General features: G+C 38.6%; 1 protein-coding gene across 2 annotated transcripts in view; it reads left to right on the forward strand.

The window, feature by feature from the left end:
• The window catches only part of LOC106942524 (mitochondrial import inner membrane translocase subunit TIM16-like), a 113403-nt gene that overhangs the window by 82880 nt on the left and 9642 nt on the right, over window positions 1-20881 (forward strand). For both annotated transcript variants that reach the window (XM_015025832.1, XM_015025845.1), the window contains exons 10-15: window positions 19813-19867; window positions 19950-20007; window positions 20105-20250; window positions 20356-20454; window positions 20529-20624; window positions 20713-20866. In XM_015025832.1, coding sequence (XP_014881318.1) covers window positions 19813-19867; window positions 19950-20007; window positions 20105-20250; window positions 20356-20454; window positions 20529-20624; window positions 20713-20866 — 608 coding nt within the window. The remainder of the gene's footprint in view (window positions 1-19812; window positions 19868-19949; window positions 20008-20104; window positions 20251-20355; window positions 20455-20528; window positions 20625-20712; window positions 20867-20881) is intronic.

Below are 20881 nucleotides of genomic sequence, written 5' to 3' on the forward strand. Positions count from 1 at the left end.
TTTTTTTTTTTTTTTACAAACAAGTCTGAAAAGTGTGATGCACATTGGTACTTCCCCCTCTTTACTGTAATGACCTTAAATACATTTTAAAGTAACAAGTTGTCTCCTGAAATTGGTCATTAAAAACATATTTTCCACCTGTGTGAGCATTTAAGAAAACCACTGAGAACTGTTGTTTGAAGTTTACCAGTTTTTGGATTTGATTGAAAGATGGATGGAGCTGCTGTTAAAACACGGCAAACCTGAAATATTTCTCTATGCTTAGCTCCATCTATCTTTCTATTATTCATGACCAACTTCCCTATTCTTGCAGAAGAAAAATATCCCCACAGCATGATCCTGCCACCCTAATGTTTCACTAGATGGTTGATTTTAGTTCTTTGCATGCAGGCCAAAAAAAATCAGCTGTGGTCCCATATGTGGCTTTTGGTCAACTTTAAACTGGACTTTAAAAAAAAAAAAAAAATCTCAAGTGTGTGGCAAAATGACTTAAAAAAAAAACATCCAAAAAGTTTGAATAAATTGAGAGGAGGTCCTGATCCGAGTTCGCATGTAGTGCACATATGGTTGCTCCATCATCAAACTGAGAGAGCTATCAAATACTTCGTGACACCAGTGACAAACTACCCATTGGCAGCTGAGAGACTATTTCGATGTCAGCTTGTCCCAGCCAGGTACAGAAAGATGATAGCCACTAGAACTGTGACACTTCCAGTGTGTACTTTTAGCCACACGCCACTAAATTACACAGCGCCCTGCAGCCGCTTCTGCCTAATATTTGTCTTGGTTTGCCACGTGCATTCCTGCAGAGCATCATTTTTCCCCCTCATGTTGGTACGGAACTTTAAAAACTAACTTAAACCACTGCAAATTTCTCACTCCGGTATTGCCTTACACTCCCGTGGCCGAAGGTGTAGAAACTCTCAACAAGAAAATGATTCAACATGCAGCCCTGTGTCTGACCCTGAGGCGGGTCGCATGTGTCTCCTGAAACCAACCCCCACCCCCGGGATCCTCCGGACAAGGGGTGCTTTAGTTCCACTTGTGGAACCGTGCTCACTGTGCAATTTCTACCATTTGTTTTTTCATACTGGCCTCCGCACAGTCTGTGGTTCATAACTTTTCTCTTGGTCGCTCTCCTTCTGCTCCTGCTAGGAGTTATTATCAGTGCAGCACACACACGCAATACCATCTGCAAGGTATTACAGTCAATTGCAGGAATAGAGAAATGATTTCACACACATCCCGCAAGGTCCAGATAGAACTGCTCAGTTATTCCAGAGGAAAGGTTTTCCATATTTAGAGATATTTAAAAAAAGGAAAGATACATCCTTACATTTTTCTCTACCTCATTGTTTACATTTAGCTTAAAAAGAAAGTTTGTTTGTTGATCTTGTGCTTAATTGAGTCCGTATTTTTTTCCTATCTGCAGCAGCAGACCTGAAGTTAACCAGCTGCACTGTTGGTGAATTATTTAGATCAGTGGTCCAGGTTGTTTATGGTGGCCCCCACCAGATCTGGGGTGTCTGGAGTACTTTAGGAAGGATTCTTGCAAACTGGGGTCTTAAAATTAAATTCTTACATCAGTGACCAGTAAGTAATAAGGCACAATAATAGCACTTAACATGCTTTAAATATAATAATTCAAATTCAAATGTAATTTTTATACGGATTGTTTGATTTAACCTTTATGAAGCAATAAATAAAAGCTTTGATAGGGATTTTGTGGATTAATTGAGAATAAAGTTACTCTTACAGGCATTTTTATAAGTCAGGGGTTAGCCACAAGATACATGTCTACTTACCTAAGATCCCAGTATCTGCCGCCTGAGTATTAATTGGAAGGTTGAACTGTAAAAACAAGACTGAGTAAATACCAGAGAAAATTTATCTTGACACTGCGCACACCGAGAGGGGATGGTAAGGGGGATTTTGAAAAACTGGGTTGTTTTCCTTGGTCTTCAAGATGCCCAAGAATTACTTTATTTTACTTAACTTTTATTTACACAGAAAAGTCTCATTGAGACATGAGGCCCCATTTTCAGACTCACAACTTTAATACCTTCTGTAGTCTTTTTCTCGGTTCAGGCTATGCTATTCTATTGAAGGGTTTACCACATTTGGATCCAATGACAAATGAGATATTGCATTATTTATTCATTTTGATTCTAAATTATTAGAAACTAATAATTTTATTACATTTTTTTTTACCTGAATTAGCCTTTAAAACCTAGCCTGACCACTGAATTTATACGCACTTCCGCTCGATTCTGATCTTTCTTCACTTCTGGGCTTTTTCCCATTGAATTGGATTGTCACTGGTAGATTTTCTACCAGGCCAAACAGCGAACAGAAGGAGAATTTGTTAATGATGACGTAAATTTTCTGCAATGTTTTTGAATTGTAGTCTCGCCTGTAGTTTTAGCAGTGGCGGCAGAGGAAGTGAACAAAGCCGTTAAGTTTGTGTTTGCCACACTTCCAAACATTGAATTGACATTAAAATCTGCTTCGTTCAGCTTTACACTTCTCTCTTAGCAGTGGAGGATGATTGTTTACAAAGCAGGCCATTTCTGGTAAGCTTCATAGCATCGATCTGATGATGCTATGAACGTTTGCGGTTGCGTAGAATTTAAGACAACACAATCCACACCTCCGACAAGTATAATTTTCTCAATAGCCAAGAGTCCAGAAGCAAAGCATGGAACAAGGGGCTGCTTTTTAAAACCCATTTTCTCACATTTTTCTGTAGTTTGCAGCTTATAAAAATTCTTTCCTGGGTTTTTCATATTGGCTTCGCGTCTGTTGACATGTTGTTCCATTTCATCTGTTTTGTGAATTAGTTAATACTTGAGATTGACGATTGGCACATTTCCTTGCCCTTACTTCAGCAATAAATAGATATTTACTTAACAAATACACAGAAAGAAAGGGGAGCAAATTCTTGTAGTGAACACAAACAGTGGAAAAAAAAAAAAAAAACATGCATTTGGTCTGAGCTGTAAATCACAGTCCAGTGGCTGCAGGGCCGTCACCACATCGGGCTCCTAATCACCGTGGTTCAGTAAAAGATGGCGAGGCAGCTTATGGCTCTGCCCAGGGGAACCCATAAAACTATCGTGAAGCTTGGAGCCAACTCCTGCCTGCTAACAGTTTTAAATGCAGGCACTTTGCCACATAGAGCCAAGCTGGGCTGACGGGGATTTCTTCAGGCTGTTTTATATAATCACTCCTCAAATCATGTCTGCACTTAAATGTGCTGTTCGCCTCTCTGCATTGATGAGCAAACTTGTGCTTAAATCATCCAACTGTCTCACTTCATTCTGGTTGTTGTGCGACCCCTTTTTCTGTTTTATGTGCTCCGTCATTTTTGACCTCATTCACCTTCTACGTTCATAATTTACTGTTACTTTTATAGTTTGTTCCATCTTTACTATAAGTTCAGGTTTAGCCGACGTTTATGGATCCTCCATGCATCTCGTAGAGCGTATAAACTGACTTGAGATTTATTGTTTGGAATCATATTATCACGAGGAGTCCATAAAAAAAAAAACAGGGAAAAAGGAGAAAACAAAAGCATTGTTATTGAAAAGTGAAATTCTACATGAGAACCTCGAAGGTCTCGAGACAGGACTGTACATCGATACAACACAATAGACATAAAACAAAACTGAGTGTTTTGTTTTTATATCTATTTTTTTTTTTTTTACATTTTTTAGGAACTTTCTTATTCACAGCAAAATTAAAAGTAAAATCTGACATTTATTGCTGCGATTTGCATGTTTTGTTAAGAATATTCCTGTGGATTTTTACTTTTTGTGAGGCCAAATAAGACCATACTTTCTGCTGCAAAGCAGCAGCTCATCAGACATTGACACATTTTGCAAGTTCCATCCAATCATCCATCCATTATCCACACGGGGAGTCACAGACCTGACCCGACCCGACCACCAAGCAAATCATTTTTGTTGGGCCACAAATCTAAACTCTAGATGATTTTCTGAAAAGTGGGACATTTCTGTGTGGATCTGGTCATATGCTTATAGTTGTTTTATTTAAAGGTCCAGTATCATCCCACTTTCAGGTTTTAGACAAAGTTAATCAGATTGTTCATTAAAATCTTCTTGTAAGAGTTCATGATGGCAGGCGGCAAAAATCCCAGGATCCTGTGGAAAGGAAACCGGCTCTTAGCATCACACCTCCTCTACCGTACCTAACAGTGCACATGAGGTTCTTTTCACATATCCATACATTTAAAATTCTCTGTCTCTCTTTGTGCTTTCAAAGTGTTTTTTTTTTGTCTTATTTAGACCAAAGAACAAAGTTGAGTAATGTTTGGGGGCATATGTTTATAAAATATCTGTAGCATTGTATAATTAGGGTATGAAAACAGATGATTAGTGCAATTCAAAAGTTCCCATTAGGACAGTCTTTGAATAATTATCATTTATCTCTTTGTTGTTTCGATGCTGAGGAGGGCATTCTCTTTGTTTGTCTTCAATATTGTCAGCTGTGTTCAGTTGAGTTCGGTGGACGTGCATTTCATCGTCAGTCACACATAAATGCGCTCTGACAGCTGCATGTGTGGGCTGCCTCAAGATGCGACTGCCATCTTCCATTTGCCCTTTTTTTCCCACCGAACCCTTTAACCCTGCAGCTTGGGGGAAAAAAAATGTCCAAGAAAAATGCAGTGTCATGCAAAAAGAGGAGGAAGAACCTGGCTAACAAACTGGGAGCATGCAGGGTTAATTAGATGCAGTTCTGGGAAAGCTGGATATGAGGGAATAAAATATAGCCAGTGGAAAGAGGAGTAATGAGTGTACTGAAAGCAGAAGTTGTTACTGTTTGTGTGAGAGCAAACAATTAATCCTGCCGTCCAATGCAATATATCATTTAAGGCTGAAATATTGACTCTTCCCATCCAAGCTTTGCAGCCAACCTTACCCCGTTGTAAGTCATCGTGCCCCTCATAAAGCTGTCCTCTCTAGAGGAAGTTTGAATAAAATAATTCACCATCATCTGGTAGTCGGAGCCAGCGTGGCTCAGGGATCAGGGAACAGTGGATCTCCTCGACTCAGTTTAGATTTAGGATTAAAGGGGTTTCTTTTCTTTTTTTTTTCAACCTTTTTCTCACCATCAGTTAGGAAAGGGGCGATTTGGGGAGTTGGATCTAGCTTTGGGGCAAGTTTTTAAAAGAAATCTGGTTCCTGTTTCTGCCTTTTATTGTTTTGACTTTTTTATTTTCATTTTTTCCACATTAACTATACATAGAGATATTTGTCATTTTGTTGTTTCTCTTGGCTTAATTTGGACAAATTGGCCTCGTCAGAGCTCTTTTTACCATTACAAAAAGGTACCATAAGCACAGATATTGTATTTTAAACATTTAAGGTCACATGAGCTGCTTGTTTCACACAGAGGGCATTAGTGTAGTAAATATACACAAAAAGCAATCCTTGCTTCACTAACCTACAGTATTAAACCAACTAAAGTTATTACCTTATGATGTTTATCTCTTTACTGGATCCTCTGTGAGCTGCAGCAACTTGGATTTGTAAACGGAGAGCTAACAGAAACTACAGTGATATGTACTACTTCTTCATATGTTGTCTTTATAATGGACAGACTTCCAAGAGTTTTACTGAGATTTTATTTGATGAATCAACATAAACTAGTGGATAATTGAAAAAGTAATGGCATATGGGTGTCCAAACTGTTCAGGAATGAACATCTGAAAATTGTGGCCTGCATTTTTCTTTAGCCCCCTTTTTTTCTGACATCCCTAAATAACATCCAGTTCCTTCAGAAGCTACCTAATTAGAAAATATGACAGTGCCAAGAAGAAAGCATGAACTTGTAGTTTACCACAAGTCACACAGAGGACACTGCAAACGCATAAGCACAGAGGAGACCACATTTAAATTTAGTATTAGTTTATAGAACTTAAAAGCTAACACGGTAATCGTCATGTCTGCAGTATGCCCACCAGAAAACACAGTGGTGGCCATGTTTTGTTGTGGGAATTGTTTGCTTCAGATGGGAGAGGAGAATTAATTGGTATATGGATGGAGCTAAATGCAAGACAATCCCACAGTTGCACCTGTCTGATGCCAAACAACACCTTCTGCTAGCATGGCCTAGTCAAAGTCCAGACCTAAATCTAATTGAGAATCTAAGGCAAGACTTGAAGATTAATCTCCACAAAAATTGTGTGCAATCTGGCTGAGAGTTTTTTCTTTTTTTTTTTTTTTTTTTTTTGCAAAGTAGAAAACAATTAGCAGAAAATTACTCTAAATTGGTTTATCATGATGAAATGTTAAAAGATTTAAGGATTTAAGAAGTATGAATATATTTGTAAGCACCAGCTGGAGCTCTGATTTGAGAAACTCGGGGTGATGAAGTGCAGAGTGATCTTACAGTGACGGGGCGAGGTACAGGGGGCGTAGGTTGGTTTAGCAGACCCTGCTGACCTCCACTCCCTTGGTTACTTTTAGCTAGGGTCATATAGAAATGACATTTTCCCATGATCATCATTAACAGAGCTCAAATAAATTCAGACTAATGTTCCTTATTTCAAATTCTGTTTTTTTTTTCTTTTTTTTCCTCATCTTTAGTTTCACTTTAAAATCTGATCATATCTTAATTTGTTTTGGTGATTTCTTTTCTCGTCCATTAAATGCAATAAGAACCGGTTTGGTTTATTCCAAGATCCTTGCAAGCTGTTTACTCAGCTCATTCTCTTTGTTTTTGCTCACTTCTCCATTCTAGTCATATTCTCACTCTGGTATTCTAGGCATTGAGTAGGAGAAACATGCCTGTGGTTGAGTTTGTTAAGACGCAGCAGCTCAGCTGAGGTATGTTTAGTATGACTGCACAGACACTCTTTGAAGCAGATGAGAGCAGCTACGCAGCACAGATCACTTCAGGTCACGATGCGTATTTCAACGACTGAATAACTTACAATAAACGATGAGGCTCGGAGAGGTTAACTCACCGTCATACAACCGTCTGTCGAATCCATGCGTCCTGCAAGATTACCAGTCCAGGATAATATTCTTGTAATCAAAAAGCTCAAGGTTTTAATTTTTCTCTTTCCTCTCTCTTTAAATAATTTGTCTCCCTCTAACAGGGTTTTTTTTTCCAAACTTGCTGGTCTTTTTTTTGCACAGAACATCTACTGCGATGTGTTTGCTATGTCGCCTGAATGGCTTGTAGTTGACTTGAAACAGGAGTTCTTTGAATTTACATACAGGTAGAGCCGGGCTGCTTATTACTTTACATTTTATTTAAGGGTATTTAAGTAAAATAGGTAAATGATAAATGCATGTTACATGTTGTTTATGCTCCAGAGACTAATTGCACTAATTCTTCTTCGACCCCTCAGTGTTTTATGATCAGACCAGATCTTTGTCTAAAGCTCCCTTTAAAGTGTTTGATTTTAACTTGACACTCATTAAGTAATTTGCCTCTAAAGTGACCTGTTTGCTCAAACAAAAGAAGATAAATACAAGTACAGGCACACAGATAGTGAGTGTGTCACTTGCAGCAGTGTCTCTGAAAAGGTATTGACATTAAAACGAGGTCAAGTAGCTGATTAAATAAAAAAGATACAAGTAGTCACTGGTTTGTTTCTGTCTTCAGATTACTACGTTGGATCCTTTTTTGTTGACTTTGCCATTTTCCAGTCGGCTTTTAACCTTGATGTAACTCTTTGCAACTTTAGCAGCTCTTAGTTTTATTCCTCAGAGGAATATGAGTCAGTATTGCAAACAAATTGCTCAAATCGGCTTCATCGTGTGCTGTTGGAGCAGAGTGGACAGAGCCTGGATGTAGGCTTGTAAATGCCTGCTCAGGGTTGTTTATTGTGAGAAGGTGGAGGATTTCAGACGGCGCAGACAGTTTAGGTTTCTGTCTGCAAAGTAGAAAGAAAACTAGAGAAACTGCAGCATCTCATAAACACTGAGAAAGACAAACAGCTAAACACATCTTATGATAAAAAGTATTTTAATGAACACGATAAAACAAAAAACAAAAAGACCTACAAAAAATGTTTGTCAAGAATATAAAATATTTAAGCCCCAAAACTATTCATACCCCGTGTTGATTAAGGTTTAATGTAAGTCAGTCTTTACCAAGATATTCATATATATATATTTTTCTGATTGAAAGTTATATAAACATTTTTATATGGTTCAGCTGTACCCCCAAGTTAAATCTGATGGAGACTCAGTGGAGTGAACTAAAGATTAGTTTGACTTCAAAGACCAACATCAAAGACTTTCCTCGGCAAAAAATTAAAAGCTTGGTTTGACTGAAAATGCTATAATAAGCAAATGATATTTTTATATTCTAGTTTTATTAAAATGTAAATAAAAACATATTTATGCCAGTAGTCATAATCATTTTGGGATAAACTAACTATATTGTGACTTTTTTTTTGTCTTCATGTAAAATATTTCAGTATGCATCTTCCTCTGTGATGTAGGTTTCTCTTATCTCAATGATTAAGTTGCATAATTCCCTGGCAACGTTAGAGACTGTAAATCGAACCTTTTCATCACCAGTTCTCTCTCTCGCTAACATGGCTTCTCCTCTGATCAGATATACTCAGAAATGTAGAGGAAAAGAACAGTTTAAAAAATGTCTGTTTTTATTCGCGGCTGCATCACGGCACCGGATCTGGTTGCAAAAGTCACAGTTCATCCAGCTGATCATCATGTTGCAGCTGTGTTTTCTTCGTTAACCGTCTCTTGCTTCGCCCCATCTCTAACTCTCCCAGATGTTGCGTGATAGATCTCAAAGCCTCCTTCTTAAGACCTTTACACACGCATGCAATCTCATATATACATAGACATGCATAACCATCATGATTAACAGCCTTCATGTGATGCAATCTTATCTCCTCTACTGGGTATTTCTTCTTTTTTTTTCTTCTCTCTTTCTTTGACCATCTTGCTACAGTAAATCAGACTTTTATTGTTTATTTGCTTTACTTTTTCATGCCTTGGCCATTAAAGCAAATGATTTATGATAGGTGTGTAGGGCTCTCAGAGAAAGTACTGCACTTATGGAGAAGGCAGAGGCTTATGATTTGGGGTACATTAGCAGAACAATCTTAGGGATGTAAAAGGAAACGGGGTCAAATTGATGTCTGATTTACAATGGAGAAATTAGTAAACAATTTTTATTTACGTATTTGTTTTTTCTTAGCTTCAAAAGGAAGAATCTTTCTTTCTGTTGCTTGCAGGACTGACCGATATGGCCTCAAAATAAATAAATGCCAAATTTGATTTCAAATTTTATTACATCCCCCCCCCCACCACCACCACCTCTTTTTTCCTTTAAAAGAAATAATAAATGACAGAAAATATTTTCAAAAACTGGCTTTTTTTCCCCCCCAATAATCTCTTTTTTTGAATTGACCTAAATTCAAATCCCATATAAACAGAACTTGTAAAACTTGTCTCTTAAACAAGATGGTAGTTCTTGGGTGATCTGATGTCACTTTGAACTATGGAAATCCAAGGAGTACATTGGTCAAAAAAAAATCTAGATTTTCCTAAAATCTTTTCAAAAACAAAAGATTTGATTAACACTTCCGTCAAAATCAGAATTACAAAAACCAAGACTACTTCGCTGCTAAGCCCAGATGATGATGTCATGGCTTTGTAAGCTTCTGATAGGGTAATAATGAACAAAATCAGCTAAGATATCAGAAAGGGAATTGAAGACCTCCACAAGCCTGGTTAATCCTGAGGTGCAACTTCCAGATGCCTGGAAATGTAAGGCTCACGAAGAAACATTATGAAACTGTCCAGCCATTGTACCCTTCAGGAAAGAGATGAACATGTTCTTGTGTGTAAAATGGGTGCATCTACCTTGAAGCAAAAGCAGAGCACCTTGTGAAGATGCTGACTGGAGAGTAAGAGTGTCATTATCTCTAGTGAATGAAGTCCTGTACTGACATGAGCTGAGAAGCCACAAAGATGAAGCCATCTGATAAAGCGAAATCATAAGGCAAAACTTAGTCAAAACATTTGTGAACTAAAAACATAGGGATGCTTCATTGAAATCCTCAGTAGTGATTTAAGGTCATATTTTTGCTTCTGATTCCTACTCCTTGAGCGAACCTTCTCTCTCGTCCACACATGTGTGTTGGGGCTTTAAAAATACCCATAAAGCGGTCGTGTTTGTGTCCATAAATTACTGAATTTTAGAGCTTTAGTGTTTTCAATAACTCTTTCTTGGCTGTGCCAGGGGGAAAGTGTCATGCACAGTTCTTTAAAGCAGTGTGAACGCGTTCTTAAAGGTTCTTAAAGGTTCTTAAACGCGTTCTTTCTTGAAACTCCTCTGTTTCAAGAAAGACTCCAACTATTGGCTGGACTGTTGCTGTTGAGCACATTGACGACCATGTGATCGTGTTGTTCACTGTTCAATATTTTCTTAAGGCAGTAAATCGGTCATCGAGTTTGTTAAACACACACTGCACTGGAGCTTCGCCGAGTTTCGAACAGCAACTACTCAGTCCTTGCTTGAGGTTAGCTAAGATAACAAAACTGAGTAAACAACCAAGACTGACTTCATCAGCAACTGTCTGGTGCGCTGAAACATTCTTCTCATTTAGAGCATGAAATTTTCCTTCTGTGGTTTATTTTTGAAGATAATCAATTTATGAAGAGTATTTTCGGGGCTGGCTCTTGCTCCTAATACAATAACCAATTCACATTTTGTCTAATAACAGCTAGGTTTGCTTAAGGAAAAGTAATGTGGTAAGAGTTGGTCATTTGCAGGAGATTCAAATTTAAATCAGATGTCATTTTAGGACATTGGTGTCTAAAAAAACAGCTCAAACATTATTTGAAACAAGTTTCTGTGGTCCCAGACAGCAAGAGTTGTACAAATTTGGTTCCCAAGCACAAATGGTTGAGGCAGGTGGACAATTCTTTAAAAAAAAAAATGTTAAAGGAAAAGATTTCACTCTAGAGGATTCTTTGGTGCAACTTGAAAATGTATTTTCATCCTTTCCAGGCCATCTTCCCGAGCTGAAGCTGTTTTAAATTAAACGGATGGTGATTTCAGTCAGTAGATGCGCAAAGCCAGTAGAGATGAACACAAAAGGACTTGCTGCTGAATTTGCATTTGAAAATTGACTCTACAAAATATTCACTCAGGGGGACCTGCATGCCACACTTTTCAGATTTTTGTTTGTAAATAAAATTAAGGTTAGAACTCTGTCACTTTCCTTCCAATTCACAGCGAAGTGATGCTTCGTGTTGGTTTACCTCATACCTTCAAAATAATGAGGACTCTAACATGTCTAAATCTGACTGAGTTTGAAGGGCATGAATACTTTTGAATACATTCATCTTTAATTTCTGAAAGATAAATGCGATTTTGTGAGAAGCTTTTTTCTTAGTTTCACCCTCAAGCTGTGAGCATGTCTGCTCCATATTTCTAATGTCATTAGAACCCGTTTTGATCCTCACCTTGCTGCTGTCTGTGACTTCCACCCACCCTTGTCTCTGTTCTGACTTTGTCTTGAGAGCCGGCAGCTCCCAGGCTCCTGGCGACAGGTCATTACACGGTCATATAGCCGGGGCCGTCGGGGTTAATGCGGAACGCATCTTTTCCAGGACTTCTCAGCCAACGGCACCTTACAGATACGGCCCCCGTGTTCGCAAGCCAACACTGAAAGTAAATGTGCTGTTTATTTCTGCCATCCGCCCCCAAAGCATTCTGACTTTTCTGAGTTGGCTCAATGTGCACGTTAGGGGTTTATGTTTCCCATTAGTGCTGTAACACCCAACTTCTCTTACGGTTCTTACATACTCCAACTTCCTCATGCCCACCCACATTCTGCAAAAAACCCCAACCTCGCCCAAGCTCTGAATGCGAAGGGAAGGAGCCATCCTGCTAATTTACAACCAGTGACCTGCCTGTTTTATAACCAAGCCAGTCTGGACCAGTTTACCGGGCATTTAAAAGTTCTGCATGAGTGTTTCTGTGTGCAAGCTAACATGAAGATGTGCAACTGGAGTCATTAGACCTGATTAATCTAATGTTTTGATGTGTGATCGTGTCCATATCGCATAGCTTTTTGTAAATAACAATCAGACCTGTCGAAGCTTTGATCGTCTCCTAGTGCATAAACAAATAAAAACAAGATTTTGCAGATTTTTTTTTTCAAGCTGCTTTTTCTTTAAACTTCTTCTTTTTTTTTTTACATTTGTCTTGTTTATCTAAAGATTAAAGAAAAACTACAATAAAATGAATGTTTATTTTAAAATCTGATAATTATTTTTCTTATTTTATTAATGTAAACCATTAATGCTAACAGATGCTAATGCTAGCGAGGGTTTCAGATCAGTTGACTTCTTTCCCCGTTTGAGCGCATGTTTCTTCAACACATCCTACTTCCATTTGTCCCAGTTTGCACACATTCTTCACCAGTGCATACTCGCCTCTATGCAAATATATTAAAATCATAAAAGAATGATTGCTTAGATCATCCTACAACTCAAGTAGAAAATAATTTCATTGCACTAAGAGGAAATATTTTACCTCTTGGCTGTGAATAACTAGTCACGCCTTTTCACAACACTCTCCTGAGACTGGATTGGATTTATATCCCTATAATGCTTTAGGGTTGTTTTTAATTTGTTGAGGAAAATGTCATTCGTTTCCATTGTAGTTATCGTTACTTCAAGACTGTTTGGAGTTTTACGTTAAAATTAAAAACTGTTGTTATAGTTTTAATCTATGAATCTACTTATACTCATTTGTGGTGGAGAAATGATCCACATCTCTAAAAAGAAGCTGAAGTGACGACATGTATCTTGAGGCTCGGATGGAATCAGTTGTCAATTTTATGTGTGATATTTTTGATTGCGGGTATTATAACAGAACTTGTCTCATCAATGTTTTCACTAAAACCCTGAACGTGCATTCATACCTGCACCTCTGTTGCACTCGATGTGTGGTACGAGTGCACCTAATGGCACTCATACCAACCCGGGGAGCAGAAGCTTGGCAGCCCATCTGAGACTGGAGCCACAGCTGGCCCCTCTGCTGACAATTCCTGCTTTTCTTTTCCTCTCAGGAACGCAGAGCGTCAGCTCTAATTCCCTTCTAATGAACTAGCTTCTGAAGGTAGCCAGGCAGGCAGGCAGACCCGGAGCGCTCATTAAACGCACATAGTGGAAACAGAGAAACTGGTCAGTGGAAAAAGTGTGCGGCTCATTACGGTACGTTTCAGCTGCCAGTGTGTTCATCGTAAGGCTTCACTCAGTCTGCAGTTTAGAGAATAGTGAAAACATACGCAGCTGTAATTGTTTTTAGTTCACTTAAAGCCACAGTTTTTTTTTTTTTTTTTTTTTTTTAGCTTATTGGGGTTTTTTTTCCTGACATTTTTTTTTTCTAGAAAAATGCTGTGCTCAGGTTTCACAAGGATTAGAGTATTGATTTTGACTTGGAGTTCAAATGCAGGCTTTAATTCTGATTTTCCAACTAACTGGCATGAAAACGGCTGATAGATGTAAGCATACAGAATTACCGAGATGGTGTTGAGGAAGAACTCTTATCTTATTGCTAACTTCACGTTGTCAGTCTCATGATGTCTCCATTTTCTATGTTAACAGGAACATATGGTCCAAAAGCAAAAGAGACATGAGCCATGTATGTTGAAAAAGATGTGACAACTCATATGAAACTTATTATAAATGTCAAAATAAGCTCACATATCATCTCTGTGATCAGTTTCTCATTTTCATCCTGTTTCTTTAGGAATTCAGTTTAGCGTTAGCGGATTACTTTGCTTCATTCCTTCCATTGTTGAGGAGATATTATCAATCTTTGGCCTGCAGCATGAGTGTGCTTAACTCTTTACAACGAGACAATAAGTGTATCGCCTGTCTGGGGACACAAAAAAAGGAAAATTAAAAAGGGAAATATTGTAACAATAGAGGATATGCAGCTTATATGAATTATTTTTATCAGATACTTATTACTGGAATCACTTAAGAGCCCTGCTATAAAATGCAACGCTAATTTCTTTGTTTACAGCCCAGCTTTCGACGAAACGTCAGCCACATTATTAACTGGTGCTGCTTTAAGCTTCATAATCAGATACTGATCATGGAAATATCTCAAGCCTACATAGCTACATGGTTACACTTTGAAGTTAGTGATGAATGTCTTAGATTGCAATAAAAAGGAGGCATCATTCACAGTGATTTAAGATTGTTTTTAACATCAAGGTCTAGTTACTCCTTTCGTATGTCTCCAGAGATGTTCTTTGACGTGAATGTTCCTATATTTAGTCTCGTTTTATCTCTTAGAAATCCAGAAGACGCATCCTACTATTGACTATACTCTAAGGCCACTAAATGTGCAAAACAGTATTTTTTTTTTTATATTGCTAGGATACAAATTTTAAAACATAGGGGTTGCATTCCTTAATGGCCTCCACCTCCCCTCGCTAGCTCTTTCCATTTTCAGGCTCACTACCTGTCATCTGGAGCTTATTGCCATATCTAGTGCATGTTTTTATTATTAAGGCAGGCCTTGCTGAAGGTCATGATCTGATACGACAGAGAAAGGTCCCTTTGACTGATACTCATCTGGTCAAACCTCATAACCTTATACCTCTGCAGTCTGCTTCAATTAGCTCCACCTACGCCGGAGCACATTACACCCACTGGGTGAGTCTGATGGTATCAGGGGGAAAGGCTGGTGCCTGTATGGAGTCATTCAGGTGTGCAGCATATTGGTTTTTGTGTGTTTTTGTAAAAGAGCATGAGGTATTTTACTATAAATATCAGGTATAAAACATGCTTTCTTAGGTTTTGAATACAATTTTCATATTTTTGAATGTTTTTTTGTTTTTTTTTCCGGTACCATGTAAAACTGTTGATTTAGTTTAAATGTGTCCACATCTTGTCACATTGGTTTGATGTTTTTGTTACCATAGTGAGTCATAGCCCACTAAAAATCTCTTCACTCTTTACCTAATGCAATTTGATCTTTTCCAAAGTATTTTGCCTATTTTCTTAATAAATTGGTTAGAAAAGCGAGGTTATACATGATTCCCTGATTGCTGAGCAGTAATCAGCTTCACTACATGTGTTCATGTTGAACTGAATCACCTTTAAGTGTCTCTTTCAGGCACAAATACCCAATAAATGAGCACATCAGTTTGTTTTTTTGTCTGCTCTGCATGTCTCTACTTGTCTGGCCTCTTAATACGACTCACAGTGTTTACTACATTATCGCGCGTTATTAAACGACAACACGTTCTAATGATCTGAATTCTAAACACAGATAGCAGGAGTAATATACCCATCATATCTGCTGGTGCTGAAGGCTGCTGTCAGAGGGAGAAGGTCATTTTATGATTTTCATTTGGCTTCTGTGCGAGATGAGCGGTGTGAGGTGATGGCAGCTCAGAAAGGAGGCAGGTGGGTTTTTTTTTTTTTTTTGATACTCTGATGGCTCTTTGCAGATAGTTAGAGGAGTTTGGGTTGAATTGAGACATTATTAGGTGCAGATAGGCCTGAGAGATGTTGGAATGTTGTTTTTGGGATGTTATGTAATCATGATTATGGTGCTAAACTTATTTTAATTGCACACAGAAAACAGGGAAATGCATCTGACTTTTCTGAATGAGCATAAAAGCTTCTTTTTTTCATTCACAATGAGTCTGTGTGAAGGAGATTTGCATAGCGGACTCTTAATTAATTAACTCTGCGATACCGCGTCATGACGTCATTTAAATCCGCATCATTAGCACTTATTATGCGTGTGTGCTCCCCCATTATGTGTGCGTAAATATGCACCTGCATGCGTCTGCGTTTGGCTGTGTGGGAAAACGGGGCCTGTGAGGAGGTGGACCACGAAAACGACGGCAAACAGTGACCACAGTCAGAGATAAAGCTCCGCTTCTATTATGCGGCTGTTTGACTTGTACTTTTTACTGTGAGAAAAGCGGAGATAAGACCTCGGAGAGAGCGAGGGCAATTCGGAGAGCTAATTGGGACTAACGGTGCAGGGGGAGCTTGAGGGACAAAGCAAGGTAGTTTTGTTGTGGGGAGGACAGAGCAAAGGAGAGCAGAGTGGGAATGGAGGTGGACTCCCTGTGGACAGACTCGGACATGGGAACAGAGACTCGAGCTAACCAAGCGTGGCCGCCCCTTGCTGACTTCACCGACTTGCAACAGAGAAGAGAGAGGTTAAAAAGAGGCACAGGTGTTATTTGTGTCCTGCTTTTAATTGTTCTTAAACCAATCACAAGACTTTTAAAAAAAACTCAAGAGGAGGAGAATTTCTACCTTTCTTTTGTCTCTTACTATATATCCCTTATGGATTAGGTGGATTGTAATCAACACTGCTCATGCACTTGTTTTTATCTTTTCACTGTGACATTCAAGTTAAAGCCAGACTAAAAATAAGTTGGTAAGCAATCACTAAAGAAATAAAAATGTCTGTATTGTAGTGTGCAAAAAGAGAAACCACATCCTTCACATGCAGCCCCCCCACCAAAATAAACAAGTGAGATAGCACGTAGCCAATCCAACGTGTTAGCAATATGAAATATTACTGCTAATAAATCTGACAACATATGAGAGTGAACACATATAAATTAAAGCAAAACAGTTGAATAGATGGCTAATGACCTTTCCGAATGTTATTTTTTATATTTCCTGGTGTGGATTTCGTTGAACAGTAAGGTCATAGTGATCCTGCTGAGCAATCCATCCCCACACAGCCTCCCTGCCTCTTTGATCTCCCTTATTAAAAACCAACATGAACAGTTCAAAATATTTGTCAGCTATAAATTAATCTAGATAGAAAGACTGACTGGCTTTAAATCTGTTGACCCAAAAGATAATGGTTGAATAGATCACACTCCCCACAGCAAACCTATAGATCTGCAGCATCTTGCTGAAAACACTGTAGAACTTAAGGTTCTCCAGGATGTAAAGTCTCCTCTGTTCCTTCTTGTAGACTGCTATTTATACTCTTTAACCACCTCCACTTCTTTTCAGATAACAGAAATACTGTTTGACCAATTCCTTTTCTTCCTTAATCTACAATTGTGTTCTTTATTTCATTGACTTTTAGGATAAGATGGTTGTTTCCACACCAGGCCACAAACCAAACCAGCTTTCTGTTCTCAGCCTTTTCTCTAATACACCCAGAGAGTTTCCTTAGCATTTCTCTAGATTACTGGACTCTGAGTTTTACTGGAAACCTGAGGTGTACAAAGTGAAAAGTAATGGTGAGAGTACAGACCCCTGTGGTGCTCCTGTGCTGCTGATCTACTGGTCAGACAAAAAAACCTTTTATCCTCACAAACTGCGGTCTGTTGTAGTCATTGATTTTTGATGATTGTTGATGGAGCTACCTTTCTCTTCTACAGTTTCTGACATTAAACTGGAGTGATTTATTAAAGACTAAGGATAAAAGAAAAATCGTGAATACATCCAACTATTAGCTGTTCATAGACTCTAATCTGATACTGCTTGTTTCATGATTTTCATACAATCATCCATGACATGCTGTCACATGCTCTTATATTTTGCTACTCGCATGAAAACAACAATAAAAAAAGTCCCTTGCGTGTCACCATTTGTTGTCGCCTTACATACTCCAACTAACCCTGTCATTACACTGTCATAGTTGGAGCATTACATCACCAGTCTGTCAGCATCAAGTGGCCCTGGAATAGAAGCGTTGCACAAGGTCGTCATCATAAACCCATCTCTGGAAGTGAGTCTCTCCACTTCAGTCAGCCTGGACTCTGTCCTTATCCCGACTGTGACCTGCAGAGGAAATCATGACGCGGCCTGGCTGCGACTCTTAGAATAGAATAGCAGTGAAGAATGGGGGAGATTTGCCTAGATTACCCCGGTTGTTTGTAGAAGTATTTCCTGTTTGGTTTAGGTACCCAGTTGTACTTTCCTTATTAAGTTCTGCAGCCCTCAATCCTCTTAGTGTGTATCACGAGAGGTGGCAGGTGACTGTGGACTTGTTTAGACTTGCATGAGTAAAGTTTGCAGTACACCAACAGGAAATGGTTTCAAGTGGTTCAGAAGAAATATCTCTGTAGTTTGACTTGATTGTTTTGTGCTTCACACCAGTTTGCTCTGTTGAGCCTTCGTTTTGTTTAACAAATAATCCAAAATGGGTGATTTACCGTCAACATTGATGATGTCAATACTATGAAATAAATTTACAGTGAAGACATTTCTTGGTAGTATTGAAATCATACTACCAAGCATTGAAATCCATAAAGATCCAATCAAATTCATAATTATTGGAAAGCCTAGTAAAGTTGTGTAAAAGAAACTTTTAAATAAATTCCTCTATTACTGTGACATCATATGTTATTTAATTAGGAAGAAATATTAAGATATTTTTTTTACAAAATCACTTGTGGCGCAGTTATGAGTAACATATAGTAAGTGCTGGGAATACAGTTTATACAGAATGGTGAAGAGAATGACCCCAGTGTAGGAGGTTAAAAAATAAAAATGTTTGCTTCATAAAATAAGAAGAGAAAAGAAAAAAAAAAGTCAAAGTCCAGGGAAACCACAAGAACCAGGAAACATGCTGGAGGTAGCAGTAGGATATATCAAACTGCTGGAGAGTTGATTACTGAACAAGGAACAGGTGGTTGATTAGGAACAAGGTACAGCTGTGAAGGAAAACAAGTTGGACTCAGGAAGTGGGGAAAAATGGCTGATCAAACACACAGGGAACAAGGAAGCAGGATACCAAGATGAAGCAAAACAAAAAAATTCCCAAAGATCATCACGGTGTTCTCTTGTGGTTTTCTGTTGATACCCAACAGAAAACGGAAATTTACCAAGATAAAAAAAATATGAATTGGGGAAAAAAAGCCACATGTACTACTTATTTTACAGGGATTTTGAGTCTCAAGGGATTTTGTTGAAACTAATAATAGATTTTGTTTCTAACTGAATAAAGTTTGGATTTCTAAAATTTTAAGTGAGAGATTGCACTAAAACATAATTTTATTTTTTAAAGATTTTTTGGTACATTTTTACCAGAGATGCAACGACACATGGCCAATTCTGTGCTGTAGTGTGGAAACAACTTTATTTTTTTTACATAGAAAGATGTTGCTTTGTTTTTATTATTATTATTATTATTATTATTATTTTTATTATTCCTTTATTTAACCAGGTAAACCCCATTGAGATCTAGTCTCAAGGGGGACCTGGGCAGAAGTCTGCAGTACACAGCAACCTGGTTACAAAACAAAATTGATTAATACATATACACAATTATAAAACAGAATAAAACAATTTAAAAACAGTGACACTGTTTAAAAGATTCTCGTTGCCTGTTTTTAAGAATCAAAATTATTATTGTATTGAATTATTCCAAATAGAAACCTCAATCAACAGATTCTCCAATTTTTTGAAGGTCTTTCTAAATTTTACTTTGGCTAGTTCTCTAATTTTCTGTCCAGGACCTGATGATTGTTTTTGGGGGGAAATGCTGTGACTGATTTATATGGAGCTGCTTAATCTTGACTTTAAACAGAAATACACAGTATTTGTTGTGTGCATAGCCTCCACAGTATTGTTACAGGTGGGAAAAATATATATATTTTGTGCAGCTGAGTTTGTAAAAGGGGTTGAAGTCACCTTTTACTGAGTCAACTGCACCATCTAGTGGCAACACCTTTCAACTTGAACCTGCTGTAACTTAAAACGCTAAGTGATGCAAAAGCAAAGAAAAAAATTCTCAATGTTTTCTCTCTTTCTTCATCCTTGTCTCCTTCTACAGGTTGCTGGTCCCTCTGTTTGATGATGACACTGGTCTCCTCATGCTCGCTGGCATTGTAAGCTGTATATTTGTGTTCTTCTTGTAAAGATTATGTTGAACTCACTCAGATTTATTAATGCTTCCCTTTCTCCGCTTAGGGAGACACTGCAGTTGATTGTTTTGAAGTCTCCGCCGCTGAGCCTTTCCTGACTCAAGGTAAAATGTGGTTGTTTTTGTCCTTGCTTAGAAATGTTTTATTTTTTTTTTTAATTCTGTCCTATATTGTTCCCTCTTTTTCTTAACTTTCTCACAGTGAGTCACTGTCTGACTGACGCTTCAACTCGAGGCGCTGCCATGGTGCCAAAGTTGGCACTGGATGTCATTTCCTGTGAAGTGGTGCGTGTTCTTCAGCTGACAGACAGCTGCATCGTTCCGATCAGCTACCAAGTCCCTCGCAAGGTATCGCCGGCAAACAACGGATTTCTGGCCTCCGCATACATCTCGATTTCCTTTCCACAGATGTTTTATTGCTTGAGCTTTTGTATCTCGTTCTTCGTTTTGCAGAGTTCAGGCCAGGAGTTTCATGATGACCTTTATCCAGACACGGCGGGCACGACTCCAGCCATGTCTGCCGAGGAGTGGTGGAAGGGAGGGAACAAACAGGTAACAGAACCTCGCTCACAGCAGCTTAGAAAAGTTTGAAGGTTGCTCAAACAAGCAGCTCTGTTTGTCCCAAGGTGGATAAAGTCAGCCTCCACCCAGACAAGAGACCCAAACCAGCAGCAAAACAGACGCCTGTTAAGAAGGAGCTGCCCCGCGGAGGAAGCAAAGAGGTAAGAAAATGTGTTTTTTGTTTTTCTAAAGCAGGACGAGCTTTATGTTTGATTAGCAGAATTTAAAACGCCATTCTGCTCTTTCCAGGATCAGCCTCACGGCTGCTCCACCTCCAGTAGTCCTCTGAGCACCCCCAGCAGCACCGCTGCCCCGTCCCGCTCTCCCTCCTCCACCTCTGGTCTCTCCTCAGGCTTCCTCCCCAGTCCCAGCCAGAGCGTAAAGGCAATCCAAAACATGCTGGGTAGAAACTAACGCA

Source organism: Poecilia latipinna, unplaced genomic scaffold, assembly GCF_001443285.1.
Source record: "Poecilia latipinna isolate Pla-1442-1.1 unplaced genomic scaffold, P_latipinna-1.0 Scaffold96, whole genome shotgun sequence".
NCBI classification, from domain to species: domain Eukaryota; kingdom Metazoa; phylum Chordata; class Actinopteri; order Cyprinodontiformes; family Poeciliidae; genus Poecilia; species Poecilia latipinna.